Here is a 21,827-nt window from a genome sequence, read left to right as displayed (position 1 = left end):
AAATGGCCTGCGGTGGATATGTTTCATTCTAAGAAACTGGCAATCTAGTGTCCTAAGCGTTCCGATTTACTCTGTATTTTCAGCGTGTTTCTATGTAAACAAATCTGGTGGTTACCACCGGGTATTATCAATGTCTGATCCCTTGTCAGTAGGATTTTCTAAGCTGCCATGAGGCCTATTAAATACAGTATTATGTCCCTTACAATTAACTGATGGCTCCATAGAGTGGGAGAGCTGATGAAGCCATACCATATGTTTTAGTGACCCCCTTTAATCTTGTCTCCCTTTTCATATACTGATAATTAAACTCAAGTAATTAAACTGATTAATTAAACTCAAGTAAAGTTACATTCGCAGGGCCTTGGTGGTGGACTTTCTAGTGATCTGAAAGCCGTTTGGGGTAACTGACACGTTTGCCCACCCTGTTGGTAGGTGCACTCACCCTATTTATGATCGGCAGTAACCGAGGATTGGATTATTGCCTCTTCTGCTGGCTCAAACTTCACCTTTTTTTGTTTTGTTTTAAATTTAAAAATGCCTTTTAAACTTAAACTTGGATCATCAAATCTGTAATAGCAAGTGGAGTTCTGTCCTGTTGGAGGTAAAACATGCAACAGTCAACAGCATTAAAAGCCGAATGTGAATAGAAAATATTTTCCGAATGTTGTAGAAACTGTACTTTTTCCCCATCCCAAAGTGTGAGTATGGGTGCCATGTGTACATTAGAGAGGTAAATATGCAACTCCTGTTGTGTTTGTATTTAAGGGTAAATATTTACCCAAGAAACATCTATTTAGAATTAACCATATACAAAACGGTCTGACCTGTTTGATTTCTGTATGTATGCAGTTTCTTTGGGTTAGAGCATATTGCTAGCATACCTTCTCCTCCCACCTAAACACGTAGTCACACTTCGTGACTCCACACCCATTGCCTTCACACATGGCCAAGCAGATTTTGCTGAGTTTGCATGTAGTACTTTCCAGGGGGTCTAAGCATTGTCTGTCTGGGCAGAATAAAAGCCTGTCTGCCTAAGGGTTTAAGCATTAGCATGGGGGAGGGTATAAAAGGAGGCAAACACAACTGTAGGAACCGATGGCACAACTACAGTAATTGAAATTCTGCCTATCGTGATATAATGCGTTCTAATGTTAGACATCGGTTTTATAATAAGATTGTCCTTTAGGTTTCCAGACTAAACAAGTTATTCGGTCCATGGTTAAGCGATAGCAGAGTCATGTTTGTTGTCTTTTCTCTCTAGCTGCTATGTGCCAAGGTTCATGCCGGTCTAGTGTTGCACATACACATATCATGAAGTTGAAGTCCGATAAATCCTTCCTTATCAGTTACTATTAAAAAGTTGCTCAATTAATATAACCATTTTGTTTTTTTAATCTTTATTTTAATTTTCTAATGTAAAGAACCCTATCTTAATCTTGGACTTGTCTTTCAGATGAACTTTTTTTTTTCACGGTGCATGTTTAAAATCCCTCACTACATTAGCCTCCACCACTAAGAAGAATGTTCTGTTATTCCACCACCCTCTCGGTAAAGTAACTCCAATACTCATCCTTTAGAAAGTTAAGGAGTCCGGTAAAGATTCTGTCATTAAAGCAGCTGGCTGGTTAGGGCCACTGGTTATTGAAGTTGCACTCCAGTGACTTCCCCAGAGCGCCCACAACCCCAGTACTTTTCTATAGGTTGGCTATTCTCCAAGACGCCTTCTCAAACAGCTTTGTTGGAGTGAGGGATTGGGCCGATAAGATGATCCAGGCATCACTATTAAAATTGTATTTCTATGTAAAGTTATATCACGAGTGTAAAGCGGTGTATCTTATGTTGCACATGGTGCTAGACAAGTGGGGCTCCTTAAAATGCAGACCTTGAAATAGCCGTCCCTGGTTTAATACAGGTTTTGCTATCTGTATTACGTGTGAGTCTTTTGTCTGATTCCCTAAAGACCAGTTTGAATTAGTTCTTGGAATAATTGTCGATTGTGAACTGCTTGAGGGTCAGCCCATCTTGAAATGTCTCAGGTATGTATATGCGTGGGTGGAAAGGCTTGTCTCTGAAATGGTTCCCACTCTCTCTTCTAAATAGCATCAGAAGCCTTGTTCAAAGCCACTTCCTTTCTTTTAAGGCTTACGCCTCTCTTTATTAGTGGGTTACTGAATGGTTTGCATGTCATGAAGTTGCGTCCTTTTAAAGTGTCCATCCCACTTTTTATTTGACAGGACAATATACCTTGGAGACTCTAATGTAATTTACAGTTGGGTTTGTCTCTTCTTTCATCTGTTAACCAGATCAGGCGGGGGCTACTTTGAATTCTATTTCCAATTTGCACCTTCATGTTATTTACAGGTCTGGGTTCCTGCAGTTAAGTGTCCATATGGCTCCACAAAGGAGCTCCATTCATTTAGACTGCTATACACACTATGTTGAAAGCCAGTGCATTATTCGTTTACATTTTCATCTGTTGTTCTTGATCCCTAGAAAGATGTCAGAATCGGTTTATGTTGTGTTTTAGATTGTTCAGTAAATTATATAATGTTTTTTTTATTTTTTTTTTGTGATCTCTAGTTTCCCCAATAAAGGAACATAACATATACAGTAAACGTAGGATAGAATGCATATTTTCACAGCATTGTTACAATAGCTCAGAAGCTGACAGCGTCATGTAGGAGTCGGTACATTAATGCATGTTATATCAATATGTTATAATTATATAATTGTTACCAAAGCTTTGCTGTTTCAGTGGTTCTCATTTTATGGTGTATTTTGGTTATGCCTGCCAAAGTTTCTGGGCATATGTGTAGCCTTGGTTTTTATTAGGCAAGGCGACTGTAACCTTTTCGGAGGATGTCTGTTAAGAATGTTGTGCAAAACTAAAGACTTCCTGGGCTTGCATGCACATTTTTAATGGGGCTCCAATAAAAAGTTTCACCCTATTGAGTAGTGGTGTTTTTTATATGCTATTGTGATTTGCATATAATGATACATCGTTTTAAAACAATAAAGGATGCATTCTAAAATCTATTAATACTTTTTATAATTTTTTTCACAAAAAAAATTCAGAACCATAAAAATGGGAGATTCGTTATTTTTTGCTTTTGACGTTGACCACTTAAAACATACCGTATTTGTTTCATATTTTGGTTCCTTGGGATTACTAAAAATGTGAGGTTTATTAAAGTGAGCATTAATAAAAAGCCATAATTGCTCTTTATGTTGTTTCTTTCTGTAACGTTAAGATAGTAATGTTTTCTGGCAAGCAATCCTGAATGTTCCTACGGTTAAACCTCTTGGACGGTTTGTCTGCTTGAATAGATCTGTTGTTTTTCCACACAATTTGTTGTGTGTAGCTCTCAGTGCCCTGTCATCTGTTACTTTGCTGCATGGTGCGGTGGCAGGTACAAATCTCTTGTGGCTGCTTCTGGAGCACATTGTTCCATTGCCTGTTCGTTTTTCTTTAATCAGACTGACAAGGAACAAAGCTCTCATGATGTGACAAAATGTCCATGCTTGCTGGTGTCCAGCCGAGGAAGCCAACACAGGCCTCTTGCTCCAGGCCACAGATTTTGATGAAGGCTACTGAACGCATTTTCTTTTCTTGACTGATAGGTTCATAACTCATTGTGGAGCAATAAGCTCCAAGTGAATTATTAAGATCTCCCTGGTGGGGAAGAAGATAGATAAGGGCATCATTACCCTTCATGGATGAGAACTCCTTAACCCTGACACAGAATGATCTGTCCACCTCCTATCAGCCTGCAGAGACGGTGGTTATTCTTATCTCCTCTAGACTCTGTCTGCTTCAATCTGTTGGGTTTGTCATGGGTATACATGATTGTAGCTGACACTTTTATTACTTATATGGTTGTGTAGATTGAGATACGGAAAACTGTAGTTTGTTGGTGGTCCTTAAATTGTAACCTTGTTTATATTTAAGATCTTTCTGGTGTGTTCATGTCCAAGCTTCCTACCTAACATGAGATTCGAAATTACCCTTCTTTATTGCTTTTCTACAGGTGGTCTCACAGGACGCCTGTGCCAAGAACACTTGTAATATAAGCAAACCAGGCTTTTCTTACACAGCATTCTACAACAAAATACTTTAGTGCTTGCCTGGTCTGCTTAATGGGAAATACAGCCTTCCAGTGCCTTCCAACAGTTCAAATTATAATGTTTTTCTCACTTTTAGTGACCTAGGAAATTCTGTGGTGTACAAGTTTATTTTATGCTGATAGTTATCATTTGGGATACTTATTATAAATGACAACTCTATTTCCTCCCAGGATCTAAATCCAGTGTGAAAAATGATTTATAAAAACAATTCCATTGCTGAATCTACAATGCCAGCAATTAAAGACGCTTCTGATGAGGTTATATATTCATTAGATGTAAAAGATATAATTAGCAAGTGATGCACTGAAGAATACACCATCACAGAGGATATTCATCACTTACAGCGGTTATGCTAATGATCCAAGCCATTTATAATAAGTATCTTGATTAATTGCCAGGACCATTGAATCCATTGTGCATTTAACATTGACAAATATGCAAATTCTTTATCTGTTTTTAAGTATAATGCCCCATATAGCCCCCATCAATGCATATTAAAGTATTTTGTAAGTAGTTTAATATGCATTCTTTAACGAAAAAAGACAAATAGAAAATGTTCAAATGTTGCAGTTCTGAAGCCTTGTTTTGGCTGCTTAAAGCTTCATTACACACCCTAAAAATGTCACGTGCGCTTGAGTTTGCTAGGGATGGGTATACCGTGCATGTGCACTATGTAGGTGATGTCTTTGGCTGATCACATGCCAAGGAGCTGTGCAAAAACTTTTTAAAAGTAAATTCAAAAGTGGCGATTTGTTAGCGCAAGTATGATGACTGAAGGGTCCCTTTAGCTGACTGTTATAAGACCTCTATAGGGTTATGGTGCCTTTCCCCCTTACTGATCAGGATCAGCATGGTTCAGAAAAGCGGTCTTGTGCGAGCTTTTATAGTGTAACATTTTAAATCCAAGCCGTGTCTTTATATGTTCTACAAATGTAATGCGACTAAAATGCCAGCTCAAGCAAGGCAATTACTGCAATGTTGCCAGAACACAGTAGGTGCAAATTAGAATTCACACCATTAGAAAGTCCATTTTCAAATATTTTTTAAAGATCAAAAAGGTTAATTAGTTCAATGTAATGTTGCAATAAGAAAATTAAAACAATTTCCGGTTAAAGCAAAACAAGCTTTTTTTTTTTTTTTTTTTTTTTTTTTAATTTTTTTTGTTTGTTGCTCAGACATGCAAGTGGGTGGGTTTTTAACCCTTTCAGTACATCATGGGCTAATTTTGCAGTGGCTGGGTTAAAAATTAGCATTGCAAAGTGATTATCTCACATTGAAGCGCTTTCAAGCAGATCTGTGTATACCATCTGTTTCTGTGTGTTTTCAATCTGCCACAAATTCGTATGCTTTTATCTCTTTATTGTGCAATATGTTTAATCTTTGCTACTATAAATTATTTATAATCTTTAAAAAAAAACAAAACAAAAATAAAACTTCTATCGTGTGATTGATCCTTGCTACAAAATGCTACATTCTTATTCCTACATTTCATGCTTGAAGGCTTCTTATAATATTGTGGGGAGAGGGCCATATGTATCTGCAGTTTTGCGGAATCAGCTTGTATTTTGGAGGCAAGGAATAAGGATTGTCTCTGACTTTATCAGTGTGATCATGACTCTGTGCGACTCCACTGACAGGGCTGTAGTGTCTGTGTGGTCATAGACACTTCTCGGAGGGGGATCTGCTCCAGGCCACACTGATTTGCATGAGAATGCCGGGCTCTTTGAGGAAGTTTAAAATGCGATTGCTCATGTATCTAGAATATATAAAAGTAGGTGTAGTAGGTGATGCGGAGCATAACAAAAACAATAGTGTACAAAGTGCAGCAAGAACAGCCAAGACAAACTCCACAATTTTATCAAAATAAGAATATACAAAAAACTAAAATAAGTGTCTATGCCCCTTGTGGTAGGTGAAAGATATATTAAATAATGTAGATGATATTCAGGTAAAGAATCCAGGTATGATCATGGAAAAACAAAAATAAAATAAACCAATATAGTGTAGTATGTCGCACAACTTAATAATTCACCTTCACAAACCCTGCCACGGACATTGGTGTACCTTTGTCTATCCCTGCCACAGACTGTACTTGTGATCAGGACTAACACAGCGCCTTTGAGAGATGCAGCAACGCAGCTATCTCGAAAGGTCCAAGTAGGTCCATCAATATATGCCACATAGTTGTCCATTGTGAATCAATTCATCATACTCTTTTAATGATGTACTAGTGAATGTGGCAGGTGTAGTTACCTGTAAATAATGAAATCTGTTCAGTAGTAGCACATATCAGAATGGTCCATCTCATTCTGTATGTTCCACAATGGAGGTATTGCGGGAAAGTTTCACACACACACTTCAGAAGGAAATGAAGAGTCTATCGTGTCTGGTATTAGTAATTACTAGTCTGGCACGGGCAGCTCACCTGCTTGAGCAGATATGCTCACTCCAGCTTACTGTTCCAGAACTCTACGTTAATGTTGTCCTCACGTACGTTATTTGTTTTGAGTATCATCCTACTCTACATGAAACCAAATGTAGGAAAGCAGTCTCATTCCTAAAGGATTGCAAAGGTTCAAAAGTTTATCTGTAGATGGTCCTTACAAGAGGATTCCAAACCTGTCCACAAGTACTTCTGGGAGGGCAGAGGTTAAGGAACCAAGCCAAGATAGGTCAATCAATTTGAGACTAAACCGAGGAGATTAAAATATATCCTGATTGCATTCATTGAAAACTGACTTGGGGACACGTGTCATAAACACTGTAATGTCTTGAAGCTGGTACACTTGAGATATTGTAGAGGGTCGTTGTAAGCTTGACATACCATAAGTGTATTTAAACTTTTTTTTTTCTATTTTTTCCACAACCACGTAGACTACTAAACTGGAGGATTACATATTATAAAGATTGTAAATTTGCGAGCACATCTGTTTGTCAATTCTAATCTTGTCATTTGGTTGAATATATGTATTATAAGAAGCACTGCGTAAAATTGTTGGCACTATATAAATATGATGATAATAATAATAATGTGGATTATTATCATGCAGATTCTGTATACCTGTTATTTCATGGATATTATGTGACTGCTATCATGCTTCTAACATGTATTTGTGTATGCTGAATTTTCTATATATTTTTTTTTTCCAGCAAGCTACTGTGATGATTTCAGTAATGCACCCATGGAAGTTTTCTTGGATACAAATGTAGCAACCATACGTTTTGAGAGTGGCCTTCACGTGTCCGGACGTGGATTTTTGCTAAACTATGCCAGCAGCGATCATCCAGGTGTGTGTGATTTTTGTCAAATAACATGACTATAACATGCAGGGTTAATATTATACATGGTATCCATCACTGTAGTCGTGGACCTCTATAGTCTTTCTCAATAAGAAAAGTAGACTGCTGAAGTTCTGCAAATGTATGATTTTACTTTTTTTGTTTTGATCCAATAAAAGGCATCAACTTGGACTAAAAACTCTCTTTGCATGGTCATCCATGGCTATATAAATGTCTGTGAAATTAAAGACAAAAGGTGGTGTTTATGTGTTTATTGCTTTCCTTTCCCTGTGTTTTAGCACAGTGAACAGAGGCTCAGTTTCAACTATGCTCTTTTATTTTCTTGGCGGCTGACGTGTACGTACATGCACAGACGTAGGGAGCATGTGTTCGCACAGTGCCGGTATATTCACACCTAGGAGCTGGGTTCAGGATTGAGCTCATCTAAGGACTTGGCACATTAGCTTGCTAACCATATTGAAGCCTGGAAATTGGAGGGTCTTAGAAGGAGACTTTTTTTTCTCTGTTACAAATAATATGACAAATGATTTCATATTTAAAAGTTAAGCCTTATTTTTTGTGCTTCAGCAAGCGTATCCATATATATATATTTTTTTTTGTAACTGCACTTACGTAATGAATGTCTTTGTGCTTTTTTCGTATAATAGATCTAATCAGCTGCTTGGCTCGAGCAAACCATTATGAAGAGACTAAATTCAGGTACGAATGAATGTAAATGTTGTAGCATTATGCATGAATGGAGCAATCTGCGAGTGTCACCGCAGTCAGCCTCCGTAAGGCTGTCTGCAAATCATGACTGTCTTTCTTGTTGTGGATTTTTTATTTTATTTTTATTAACTGTAGAATGTGAATTAATAGTGTACGTGAAACAAACAAAAAAGCTGGTAATGGTGGAAATGGTAAAGTGTGTTTTCCATGAGTCTTGTTTTCTTTTATTTCAGTAGGTACTGTCCAGCTGGCTGCCGAGATGTTGCAGGAGACATATCTGGAGATGTGATAGATGGATACAGAGATGTAAGTATAATGATTCTCTAAATAATATATTGACCAGAGTAAAAGCTGTACCCATAAAATTAAAGGGTATGAATAGCAAATTGACTTTGTGACCCCCTACATCTGATCCATGTAGACCAGTCCAAATGTGATCTCCTTAACCCATTAAATAGCGTCCCATTTTAATTGCCCTGTAATTCGATTTCCCCATCCCATTAAAGTTTTCCCACGCACACATTCAACACAAAATGATTAATACTAATTCATATATATTTACCTACACAGTATCACTCATCTGTTTAAACACAGACATTCATTCAGAGGGTACTTACACGTTCATTCATTTATACACATACCAACGCCTAGTCAGTTATTTAATTTACCTCATGCACTGGCTGAGTATGATACTATTGCAGTCCTTAAATGTAATGCAGACCTTGTAAATTGTGTTCAGCATCTGACTTGGTACTAAAGGGAAAACCAAGTAGTACAATTCCTAAGTTCCTAAAGTCACAGACTGAGTATGATCGGAGGTCTCATTTAAGCAGAGGCACACTGGGGGAGTCTGACCAACAGGATGATTTGCCCCTGGTTATGCCAGTGTATTTCACTGATCATGCAGCACATGCCTTAGAGTGCCAGAGGTTGTAATTCACGGGGACCAGAAATCTGAGGTATAGCTGCAAAGTCGAGCTTTGGCTATGTAGGGTAAAGGGCAATATAGCAAATGGTAACTTGTCTCAATCAGAGAAATCCTTTCGGAGACATTTAGAACTCTCTAGTAAGGCTACGAAATTTTAAACAGATGTATGGATTTACAAAAACATGCATTTCGTTGAGGTACATGTAGTTGATCTTGGTCTGTTTTATCAGTGACTTGTAATTCTATTTAATCCATTATTGCAGATGTGCTACTGCTTTGCATTGTCCATTTTCTCTATTCCCCAATAGTGTGTTCCTCAGTGCACTATTGTTTCTAACTTCACAAATAGGTGTGTTTAAGAGTTCAAAGTGATAGTTCTGTTTTATGTCCTCAACAGTAAGCGTTTGCCCCACCTAATTACACCTGCCCCATCCTGTAATTATGAATAGCTTTGATTGTACATGGTGGCTCTTTTGCAAAACTCTCATTTCACTCTAATGATGTACACTTTGTGTTCTTGCTTTCTCTGGGCAAAGCATTGTGTTTGTGACTTCATTAAGCTTCCTAGTCTCACTGATACTCATTGCCTTGGGGGTCAGTATCAGTAACATGAAGTAATGAGGGTCAAAACAGGTCATTTACAGTTCAAGTAAAGAGTAAGGAACAGCCTATTTGAATACTTTGTCCTCCAATTATGACCACTTTTGGAATGGAATGTCTACACTAATCCGGTCAGTCACTTGAGCTTAGGCTACAGTTGGTTGTGAACAGATTAGCCTATTTATTTTCATGTCTCAAGGTCAGACAAAAATCTTAATGGCAGCGAACAGCCAGAGATACCTGTCTACCGGTTGTAAACCATATGTTCTCAACTAAGTGTCCTTTGCATTGGCCTTGTTCAGCCCTTCTACATTAGACAGGTAAGTATGGTAAAGAAACTGGAAGTTAGTCACCTCCAAGATATACCTGATTTACCTCTCTGTCACCTAGTAATTGCTTAGTTACTTCCAGCTATTTTTGAAGACAGCTTCTGATCTCAGAAAAACTAATTGAGGAGCCACTGAGAAGTTTGAAAGAGTCATGCCACACCTAATAATTATATGATTGGGGTGATCTGTAAAATAATATGACTTATTTTTCTTGACTGAAAGCTGATCCATAATAAATAGTTTCATTGAACACTTAACTTTCGTTTACACCATGTCCGTTTTGTCCATCAGTAACTGTTATTATTATTAGATGTCTTCCTAACCCACAGTATGACACATGAACGTGTGAAGTCTTTATAATCCCAGTTCTACGTAGTCGTAGATGTACTATATTATGCATGATGTTTGCGGGCAAAAGATGTCCAAAAATGGCAAATTTATGTCTTAAATCTGTGTTGATTCTGTCTGTTTTGCCTGATTTTGATTAATCGCATAGTACTTCAGAGGCAATGGGAGAAAACACGGACATTTGTTCCTCATTCCTTCATTACAGGGTTGTAATTTCAAGGAATGGATTCTTATGTACCGCTAGGTCCGTTATCCACCAGGGGTTCTCTGTGTATTGCTTATTTTAGACCATTTATACACAAAATACCTTTTGGGTAATTTGTGTGTAATATACAGTTGTTTTCCAGTTGTAGTTTGGTATCCTTTGTTATTAAAATCGATAAAGTTCTCACAGACAGAAGGAATCCGCGATAGATTTTGAAGTATTAATGAGTATCGTTTGGCATTATCTAGGCAGATGAACAAAGAGATGCTCACTCCTAAAAATATAAATGTATTGCAGCAATCACTGGTTAATCATGCGCATGAATGTATGGAAGTATGTCTGTCAGACTTTCACACTGGGTTTCTGTCATGTCTTGTCATGAACTAGCAATGTGGCCTAGGGCAGAGTTGTCATGCAGCATTCCAGGTCTAGCAGGTCTGCCCTGACTTTAACATTGGAAACGGGGCCTGTTCACAGCACCGATTTATGTGTCCTCTACAATTTTTTTTGCGTAGTCCTTATTTATAAGCCATGAGTCAATGACTGTCTCACCAACTTCCAAAAATCTTGATTTACTTCTTTGATTTGCTGTACCGTGGGAATGCTGCCCTACCGTGTCCAGACCTCTACGCTGAGCATCACATATGAGCAAACTAAGAATATGTGGTACTTAATACTGCCAAATGACCAAAAGTAAACTTAATGGAATGGATTCACCAACGGAAGTCTGACCTCCATACAAAACTTGTTCCATTTATTGTTGGTTTTGTTATTCTGACATAATTATAATTATTACTAATTATAGGACAGTATTCTATTGTATTATTATACTGTAGTCAAGTCAAATATAGCTATACGGAAGAGGGCATGTGATGTGTTCGTAGCATGTTATGTTGGTAGTTCTTATGCTCTTGATTTAATGCTGAGCGTATACTATTACTTTCATCCTGCAGTTGTGGAGTCTTCTCTCCAGCTACATTCATTACAGATAGTCTTACGTTTGTGCATCAGTGGTCACCTGACAGACGTGAGGTCTAAATAAACTTAGGTCAGGACAGGTGATTGACAGTGGTATTTTATACAGGACCACCCTCTTTCACAAAGGAATTCTTCCAGTTTGCACAATATGAATGGAGTCTTCTATCTGCGAGCAGTTTGAAGGCCCTTGAATCCAAGCTTCTACTTGAAGCTACGTCCTATGATTGATATACAATATGTAAATTATACTATTTGAAATTATTAAGCATTAGAAAACTTTATGGAAATTTATATCGGGGATTATCTTGCTGGTATTTACAATTATTATTAAGACAAACCGAATATCATGATATATTATGTAAATATGCAATTTGAGTTTCATTTTTTTCGCAATATGGTTATATGGAGCGGTAAAATCACTGATGGTTGCGGGTAATAAATTCATGTAATATAAAATGAATAACTCAGAAATACTTATGATAAATATTTTTAATTTATTCTTTTCTCTGTAGACCTCCCTGCTTTGCAAAGCTGCCATTCATGCCGGAGTCATTGCAGATGAGCTAGGTGGACAGATCCAACTCACACAGCGCAAGGGCGCAAGTCGATATAGAGGAGTTCTGGCTAACGGGATTTTGTCTAAAGAGTATGTTTCACCATTTTTTTTTTTTTTTTTTATGTTGCTGTATTTTCAAAGTTCAGTTTGATTTTTCACCTTCAATCCTTTATGTCCTAATGATTTTCATGACATCCCAATCTGTCCGTATCTGTTTTAACGATGCAGGGAAGTTATGAATGATTCCCCTGCTAATTGTGCAGACATGACCTTGACATTTTGTCTCCTTTCCTATGAAGTCTGTATGCGGGATTCCAGTAACATGTACGCATGCGATACACATCCTCTTTCACATATAGTAATAGGTATAATGAGTAAACCATACTAACAAAAGATACAATAGTGAATGTAAATAAAACAATGCAATCAACCCTACGAACAACTTTGCGTTTGTAGTGTGAACAGACATATCCCTGCTCCCAGCTGTGTGTTCTCACCTAGGGCTGCAGCCCCTTTGCAGCACTACCAGGGCCAGATCGATGCAAGCCTTTAACCCCTTAAGGACAAAGGGCGGTCCCTAAACCCATTGAAAACAATGCATTTTGAGCCCGTACATATACGGGCTTTGTCATTAAGTGGTTAAAATTGCATCTTATCTCTCTCGCATTTAGCTCTATCACATTACTTTATGCACTACATCTATATCTCCTTTTTTCGGATTACATTTTATTAGTTATTCAAACTACCCGGAAGCTATCCCCCCTCATTACATATAAGATATAACCCTCTATACGTTTTTGCCATATAATTTCTTTGTGTTATTGTGAAGGACGATTGATTTAAATTATTAAATAAAATAAAACATGCCCTGAAACCAGAAAACTTGAGTGTTTTGATGACATGAAAAATGTTTTTCTTCTTGCTGGACCTTCCTCTTATTCATTCGTACATGTGCACGCATTGAATGATGGGTTGACTAGCGCAGTCAAAAACATAATTGGTTAATTGCCGTGCTGATAAATCCAACTAAAGGGGACATTGTTTTAACCTAAAATGACACATGCTTGATAAGTCTTTCTTTAATAAGGTTACTGACATCAGACTAAATAATAATATCCTGGCTAATCCCAGAATTAAGGAAACATTGTTTCCACTACTTTCAGTCCAATACTGGACAAAACATGTCACTTCTTAAACAGAAGTGGGGGAGAGAATGATCCTTGATGATGTGTCGCCTCTGGTAGGGACAAACTGATCGGGGCAATGCTTTTGTGTGGCTCCGATAATGAGCTTACCCGCTCTGTTAAAGAATGCTTTGTCTACACTCCGTCTGAATGGCTTCTCCTTGTATTTTATCTTGCAGTGGCTCGCTTTCAGATCGCCAGTTTGAGTTTAACAGTCTCGGTAAGCAGAATACATTGTAAATGCCTGTGTGTGTGCGCGTCTTTTGTGTTTGAACATGCTTATTGTATCAAGTTAGCAAACAGATTGCGGCTTCAGAATACACCATCCCTCGCAAGCTTTCGCAGTCGGTGCCCTTGTCAATACACCAAGGCTTACAAGGTTTACATTGATTCTAAAACAATACGTGTCTTGCAGGGATCTTGCTTTTTACTTTACTTTCTGCCTTCAAGACAAATGAGAAATAAATGACTGCCAGTATGCGCCTTCAAGAAGGTGTGATTTATAACATGCTAGTGTTCGGGTCTTCAGCAACTCTTTCATAAGTAACTTGAAAAAGAGCCAAAAGAGATGCATTGTTCCCTTCCATAACTGATTATGGATAATTTAAAGTGGCATTATAGATAGATATAGATAGATGTAGATATAGATAGATAGATCTATAGATATCCAAGGTATCATTTTGCATGATATTAGAATATTTAAAGACTAGACTACTTAAAGTCTTATTAATAACAATCAAATATTCCATTTTAAATGAGACATTGTACATATGATGATACCTTTTTAAAACAGTGAAAAGTAACAAAAAATTAACCAATACAATCTAAATTTCATGGCTGTAATTGACTGTGTAACAGTTCAGCTGTTATGATAATTTGGTGTAATTTTATTGCAAAATAACATTGAAGTGCATCCAAAAAAAATGTAACTGGAGGTCACAGTGATCATGCAGCTGTTCTTTAAATATCTAGCTTGTCTAGGCAAAGGTTACATGAATTCCAGCTTATGAGTCTGCCTTCAGGGGGATCCTTGGCATGTCTTAATTAAGGTGGACCTAAGGAAATAAACTCCTCCAAGCAGAGCGTACCAGTTTTGCAAACAAAATATTCTATCTTTTTAAATACTAATGGCTGTTCTTTATATTCTTGATCTGTGGACGCTGGGAACACTTAATTGTCATGTGACACAAAACTAGGCGCTCATTGGATGTTTTCATGGAAACTAAAATAGCTTCTTAAACGTTTCTGTGTGTTTTTGGGATTAAGTATTCTGAAGAAAGAAAGGATGGATCTGCTGCCAAGGATTATTTACTTGACATCCCGTTGAGTGTTTTGTTCTGTCTAAGTGTAGCAATACATTTAATATGTTACATGTGTTTTGAATACATTATTCTTTTTAACAACTCCTGATGTCTGATTTTAGACTGCAGGACCTCATTGATGGCTGGTCCAAGAGCTGATATGTTTTCAGCCACCTCTTCTTGGGAGTGGATGAGTAACACTGGAGAGATGATCTACTGGTCACCCGAGAGAGCACAGCTGAATAGTCCAGGCGTATCTTGGGCATCTAGTCACCAGGCGGAGCGGGAGTGGTTGGAAATAGATTTGGGGGAGAAAAAGAAAATAACCGGTGAGTATGAGGACACTTTCACTATTTCTTTCCTTCCTTGCAGGAAGGTTGCTTATGGTTAGGATGGAACTATTTAAGTACCTTAGAAACACAATGTAGGCACACAAAATGTGGACATAACACATTATCCTTATGTTTTGGGAAGGCTGATGAGCACTGGAAGCCAAAAACCTTTTCACAGAAAGACTTTTGTTATCCTTCATATTCTAGTTGGTGGATACTCCTGTTTTAAACAGTTTGTGGCTCCCCAGTGCTTTTAACTCCTCTCCATTTACCTTCATTGTCAGGAGATGGGGCGCTCACAGATGAGTATTCCTGTGGTCTGGTGGGGGAGCAGGGAGATCTCTGCCGCCATCGTCACATTGCTTTACCTGCTCTCTTCTGGTCTATGCGTACAAAGAAATTCAAAGAGCTGGGTGATTGTGTCACAGCCGGGGGTCCTAAATCTCTTTTTTATATGTAGATTGACACGAAGCAGAAGTACCTCTATTGTACCTCTTATCCCCACCAGATCATTGGATTCGGTTGTGCCAATGTTGCCATTTTAGATTTTGCTGGAGCTTATACCAGTCGTGACTGCACTTGACATGGTTTTGTTACTCTATGTGAATGGCATTGTGTGTTCAACACAAACACAAGCAGCACAATATAAATAACCTCATTGTCTCCATCACAGACTATTTTGTGGGACTATTGGCAAAGTTATTTGGTTAAAATATAAATAGTTAAGTTTCTTCTGAACGAATCCATCATATATCACTGTGGAGCTTCATTGCTAACCCGGTTTTTGCATTATTTCTAGTGTTCTGTGTGGAATATAGCATTTTCTCTGTAATGAATTATGAAAGTGGATGCTCTGCTGTTCACAGTTGATTATGTCACACTTAACGTGTCCTCTTTTGGTATGTTCCAGGTATTGTGACTACAGGATCCACATTACCAAACTTTAACTTTTACGTCAAATCTTATGTCATCAGCTTTAGGAAAGATGGGCCAAAATGGAGACTATATAAAGGAGTCATCAGCAGCGAAGAAAAGGTGATCTTTAGATTTATCTGTTAACATGCTCAACAAATGATATAAATCAAAGGCATTGCATTTATTTTTTTAGAGCATTGGTCAATCTCACAGAGCTATTACAATAGGGGACTGTGAAATTGTACAATGACATTTAAAATGACAATGTACGAAATTGACAATGTTGATGTGTTGAGAACTATTGGTACGAGAAGGAGGATGGTCCTGCTCTTGTGAGTTTAAAATCTATTACACATTAGAACATGGTTTTACTGTCATGCCCCTTGGCCCACTTGGAGATGCTATGATGTATGTATCATAAGTATAAGTGACATGTTATGAAGAAAATACTGTCTGTTTTGTTCCTTGTGACACGCATATTTACCACATTATACTTATTTTCTTGGTCTTTATTTATATGCAGCTGTTGGCAGGTAATTCAAACAATATGGGTCAAACACGGAACAACTTCATCCCTCCGATTGTGGCACGATACCTTCGAATTGTACCACAGACATGGCACCAGCGGATTGCCCTGAAGGTCGAGCTAGTAGGATGCTCCTTAGCACAGAGTATGTAATGCCAGATAATCTCAGTGTTCTGTTCTTCAGTGAAATTACGTTGCTCTGTTGATCATGTAATTAAGCTAATCTTGTTCACAAAATCATATCGGTAATTGTGTTTTTTCATTTCAATACCACTACAACTTACATTTTTGTGTGTCTATTTTTTTCCGTAATTTCTGGTTTGTTTTTACATATTATATTTCGTTCTTTATATTCAGAACTAGATCTACGAAATCTGGCGCTATATAAAACAAAAAATAATAATAATTTACTATGTTAAAGAATGTTGTGGGGTTTGATCTTATACCTTTAGCATTCAATTGAAACGGGAGCTTCACAATGTAATATTTTCACAGTTAGACAGTGGCCTAGGAACGAGTTGGGTCTATAGGAAGAGATTTCAGCCCAGTTTTGTAATTTGGCCTGATTATGAAAGCTTCATCAGAACATCACTGTTTATTGCTCAATCTTTATTTTACAGATCATAATTCATCCACACACCCCATGTGGAAAAAGACAAATCTCCGAAATGCTAAAACCCCCACGACGGAAGAGAAGACCTTCACTGAGCCGATACCGTCTGAAGAGACGAACTTTGGTGAGGATACCATATAATTGTCAATTTAAATACTCAGGCTTTAGACTAAATGTAATACTCTTATGTTTTTCTGTATGTGATGTATAATATTTTCTTATTACAAGAAGAATAGAGTAGTCACAATTTTCTAAATTCTTTTTTTAGGGTGGATTATCGTTGTGGTCGTCGTCTCGCTTGCTCTGGTCCTGTTTTTAGTGCTAGTTGGCATTTGCATTTGCCTGTCACGAAGGTATGTATTTTAATTATATATCTGTTTGTGTGTGCTTTTGCGTGAATGTGCTGACCCTTTGGGTCCCAGGTAAGAGTGCAACACATTTAGTAGCAAGATGCGTTTCACCTGTTCTGTGGAATTGTCTGCTGTCCCCCACAATCTTTTTCATTGTGGGGGCAGTACAGTTTTTTGTTTTTTTTTCCTTTTTAAGAAAACGATTAAGGAAACTTTATTAAAATGAAGGGGTCCACAACCATTGTTGCTCCCTTTCTCCTGTGTGCCTTCTCCCTGTTCTCAGTGGAGAGTCTGTCTACAGCGGTATGTCCATAAAGCACTGTCCATCTTGTTAGGTCAGGAACTGAAGACTTGGGACAACATCATCTTGCGATGTCTATACAGTGTTTCTCCACAAAACTCTAGGGATAATTCTGAGAATAATGTAAAGTTTAATCTTTTTTTTATGTATTTAAAAGGAAAAGCTCTCCATTTGTCTCTCAATTTGCAGAGTTGTAGTCCTTTGCGTTTATTGGATCCCCTCCTGTGTCTGTAGTGTTTGCTTGTTTGTTTTAGCTGACTTCGAAGCGATTATATACTCTGCGTTCCTTAATTGCTATTGGAATTAGCCCCCTTCTCCTGACTCTCCGCATTGTTGTGATATCTGTAAGCATCGGCACCCAGCTTGCGATGCGAGGTTAAGCTTGCGAAGGGGTTATCAGGCCTTTTAAAAGTCAATCAATCCCCAGACTGTATCTCCTCAACTAAATTGCATCCAAATCAAGTGCTGCCATCTGTAACTGTTTGGGTCTTGACAGATAATCACCATTATTGCCTTTTAGTCATGGCTTTCAGGTCTCTTCCTGAGAGATATAAAGAACGAGGCTGCTTACTTATTAAGGGATTGTCCGTTGGGGATTCATTATTCTGGACTTGTAAATATTTTAAATGGCTTGCACCGTGCCTTTGGTTGTTTTAAATGTCTACCAAGCCTGAGTTCCGGATTACCTTACAAACTGTTTTTAATGCCCCCCCCCGGGCAAAATTCAGCCACAAGTGTTTGATGAAAAATCATTCCTGGTAGAATTCACACACAATTGGATATATGATTTGTCTTTGGGACAGGAACAGGACAAAAACAGATGTATACAAAGCGACTGATGAACAGAAAAGTGGTAAGATAAGAATAATAGGCTGATTTTTTTTACATCTAGTTACCCATGGATTATAGGAGGTTCTGTATATATAATTTGTTTGTCTCCCGCAGGCTGCTGGAAGCAACTTGAACAGCCGTTTGTGAGACAGAATTCCACCGAATTCACCATCAGCTACAGTAACAACGATAATGACAAGGATGAGCTACCAAAGTTTGATCTTGGCAAGTGCGACATGGAAGGTAAAAGAAATTGTTACTCTGTGCCGACAGCAAATTGTGATTATCTTCCCCACCCCCATAACTTGAGACGCTTTGCATATTCTATATGTCTGGGCATGACAAAAAACACACCCTGAATATTTAGTGCTTTGGGATTTCAGACTCCATCCAGCGTGTTTGTTTCGTGGTCTGTGAAAAGAAAAAGGATGCACAGTGGGGGAAAAACAGGGGGCACATTTATAATATGGAAGCCTATGTTATTGTCTTGTGCCAATGTTCTGGTTAGGTGGCAACAAAGATGTTTTCCAGAAGTATCAGACGCTGCCACAAGCAGTAGAGTTATGAATTTGTTATATACTGTTACATTTGTTCCACCAACAGTTATTCCATGAATTACATTTTCAAGCAAGGGTTTTAGTTTGAGATCGGTGTGTAGAGGTGTTACAGGAATGGGAATGTCATTGGGAAGTGGTAGGAATGAGATCTACCTGAATACTTAGAATTGGATATGTTTCCATAAAACAGGTGATGCAACCACATCAGGACAAATGTGCTTCTAAAATGCCTTTTTTTTTTTTTTTTTTTTTTTTTTTAATCTCATAGCCCCAGTAATATATATTGGGGAATTACTAATTGAAAACACGTTTTCATGGACCATAGAAAATATAGCTAAAATACATGGCTTGACCCTTGAGTATAGTTTCCACCCTGATAGCAGATGACTCATTTATATTCCCTGACAGAGCATATATTGTGGTAGAACACAAATAATTGTAGCTAATGATAAGTTCAGCAAAATGAACATTATCCTTAAATATTTATCTTCAAATAACTTGCCAATGCTAACTGTGGCTAATATTAGAGTGTTCATTAGAAAGCATTTTCACTACTGTCCATTAGTCCATAACAGTTTCTTCCATAATAGAAAAGCAATTCCAACTGTATTGGCCACCTAGATTATAGTTTATTCGTTCTTCATTAAATGTTTAAGTCTTTGTCACTGTATCAGGCTTATCCCATCTTGTATAATAATATTAATAGGAAGAACATTAATCATCATCATTCAACTCTATGATCGTACTGTGTTTGCATGATCCTCGATATAAAATTATTTTATAAAATTAATGTGATATCATTAAGAATGGATTATTTAGGCTTATTAGTAATTTTCTTTGTAAAGCAGCAGGGTAGATGGGACATTCTCATGCTTGTCTGTGGAATCTTGTATAGAGGATGGTTTGTGGAAATATATCGCCACCTTGTGGAGAAAGAAATGTAGGCAGCAATAGGTTCTGATTCCAGTAGCTGTTGAGCTGAGATTGTTGGGCACAATGCCTTTGCTGCTCTTGTTAGGCATAATCATTAGCAAATGTATTCAAGGACACTCTGAAACAACATGCATTATTATAGTAATACTGGCAATATTTAATATATGTGAGTGTAATGTAGAGTGTGTGCATGCGTTATTTATAATAATATCACAAAAAAATGAAGGAAACATGAGCACTGTTACTTATAAAATGTGAATTCCATTGAAACTTTCATTCAAATGCAAACAATTGTTGGTGAATTTACCCATTCTCTCTATTTTTTCTTTGATTTAGACTATGACCAGTCCAATATGATAGGCACTGGCTTGGTGACGAGAAAAGGATCCACCTTCAAGCCTATGGACACAGATGTTAAAGAGTCTCTTGATGGGCAGGAGATTGAAAACCACTATGATTGCCCACACAGTCGCAACAGACCTGAGTATGCTCTTCCCCTTAATTATCCTGAGCCGGAATATGCCACTCCTATAATAGACCGCCACATAACACGAGAAAACATGTTCGTACCCGTGTCCGGCTACAGCGTCCCTGTGGTATCACTAAACCGCCAACAATCCTTCTCGGTCGCCAGCTTCTCCATCTCCACAAGCCCAGAGAACAGTGGTGGAGAGTACCAGACACCGCACTGTATAAACTTCGACGAGAGCGAATATGATAAACCAAAGGTCTACAGGGGATGGGGTACATTGGAGAATGGCGATTATCAAAAACCACCGCTCTGCTCAATGGTGGCAGATGGTTATTCATCTCCAAGAGACTGTCTAAAACCCATCAGTCAGACTGCAATAACATCTCTATTGTGACCCCATGAAGAGCTAACTAATGTTACTGCACAGCTGCTTTAAAAACCAACATTGTTTACATTAAGAACATTGGTATATTAGATTCCCCCCCTCTCACAATTGTCAAGACGGTGTTACTAGGGTGTATGTGGTTTTAATGACTTAATTTGTTACACGGCTCTATTGCCAATCATAAATCAAATCATATGCCAGAAACCCAATCCATATATATATAACAGGGAAGTAAACATGAATAGAACTGAGATGATAGATTTATTATATTTATTACAGGAATTAAATAACCTTAAGACTGCTGCCATGACATCATATAGTAACGCATACCTTCCCATAATCCATGGTACTTAACTGCAAAAATCATAATGCCATATATGTGAAGTATAAAACTTTCATAGTTTGTTGGGGGTTTTTTGCAGTCAAATCCAAGGAATAGCATATTTTTAGATATATTGGGAATTAATCGGTATCTTAGGAGGGCCCTGAGATCAGGCTGCTACTTTCCCAAATTATCGATCCCCGGCACAGCTCTTCCCTTCTGGTTGAACCACCTACCTCTACCACATTCCCACGTCATGTCAGACACCGTCTACTTTGTGTATTATGTGCAATGTGTATAGAGTTTTATAAAGAATCTTATTTGTTAGATTTGCCTTGTTACTGAATATTTTTCCATAATTTTTATATTGCCTACAAAAAAAATGCAGGTTGGTCCCCAACACTGTGAATATTTGGACCTTCTATATGTCAGGATTTGGGGTTTTAGGTTGGCAGTTTGTTATATAATGCCATCGTTGCTAAATAACGAGATATTGTTGTGTTATTCTGTTACTGGTCTTCTGATGTTTTTGTTCTGGGCCAGACGTTACTTGAGCGCACAATAGAATGGTCAAATAACTGAGCCGCTGACTGTCCAACCCATGTGCAACACTGATAATGGTAAAACTTCTGTATCTGCGGGCAAGCAAGCATTCTTGGACCTGATTTTGCGCAGTCGCTAAACTAGACATGCGTCTTAATAATTTAGGCAGCCAAAATGTTTAGCGT

At 37.9% G+C, this 21,827-nt stretch overlaps 1 protein-coding gene across 1 annotated transcript in view; it reads left to right on the top strand.

Annotated features, from left to right (window-relative positions):
- DCBLD1 (discoidin, CUB and LCCL domain containing 1) overlaps nt 1–20,831 on the top strand; it is a 31,944-nt gene extending 11,113 nt beyond the window's left edge. Inside the window, exons 3-15 of the mRNA XM_053460759.1 lie at nt 7,276–7,413; nt 8,073–8,124; nt 8,367–8,439; nt 12,034–12,167; nt 13,441–13,481; nt 14,685–14,891; nt 15,805–15,929; nt 16,333–16,480; nt 16,956–17,072; nt 17,217–17,301; nt 18,403–18,452; nt 18,545–18,673; nt 20,257–20,831. Of these exons, the coding sequence (XP_053316734.1) occupies nt 7,276–7,413; nt 8,073–8,124; nt 8,367–8,439; nt 12,034–12,167; nt 13,441–13,481; nt 14,685–14,891; nt 15,805–15,929; nt 16,333–16,480; nt 16,956–17,072; nt 17,217–17,301; nt 18,403–18,452; nt 18,545–18,673; nt 20,257–20,786 (1,829 nt within the window). The 3' untranslated portion in view covers nt 20,787–20,831. The remainder of the gene's footprint in view (nt 1–7,275; nt 7,414–8,072; nt 8,125–8,366; nt 8,440–12,033; nt 12,168–13,440; nt 13,482–14,684; nt 14,892–15,804; nt 15,930–16,332; nt 16,481–16,955; nt 17,073–17,216; nt 17,302–18,402; nt 18,453–18,544; nt 18,674–20,256) is intronic.
- The last annotated feature ends 996 nt before the right edge of the window (nt 20,832–21,827 follow it).

This window comes from Spea bombifrons, chromosome 3 (genome assembly GCF_027358695.1).
Source record: "Spea bombifrons isolate aSpeBom1 chromosome 3, aSpeBom1.2.pri, whole genome shotgun sequence".
NCBI lineage: Eukaryota > Metazoa > Chordata > Amphibia > Anura > Pelobatidae > Spea > Spea bombifrons.
The sequence above is the reverse complement of the archived record's forward strand: the minus strand, read 5'-3'. Positions and strand labels throughout refer to the sequence as shown.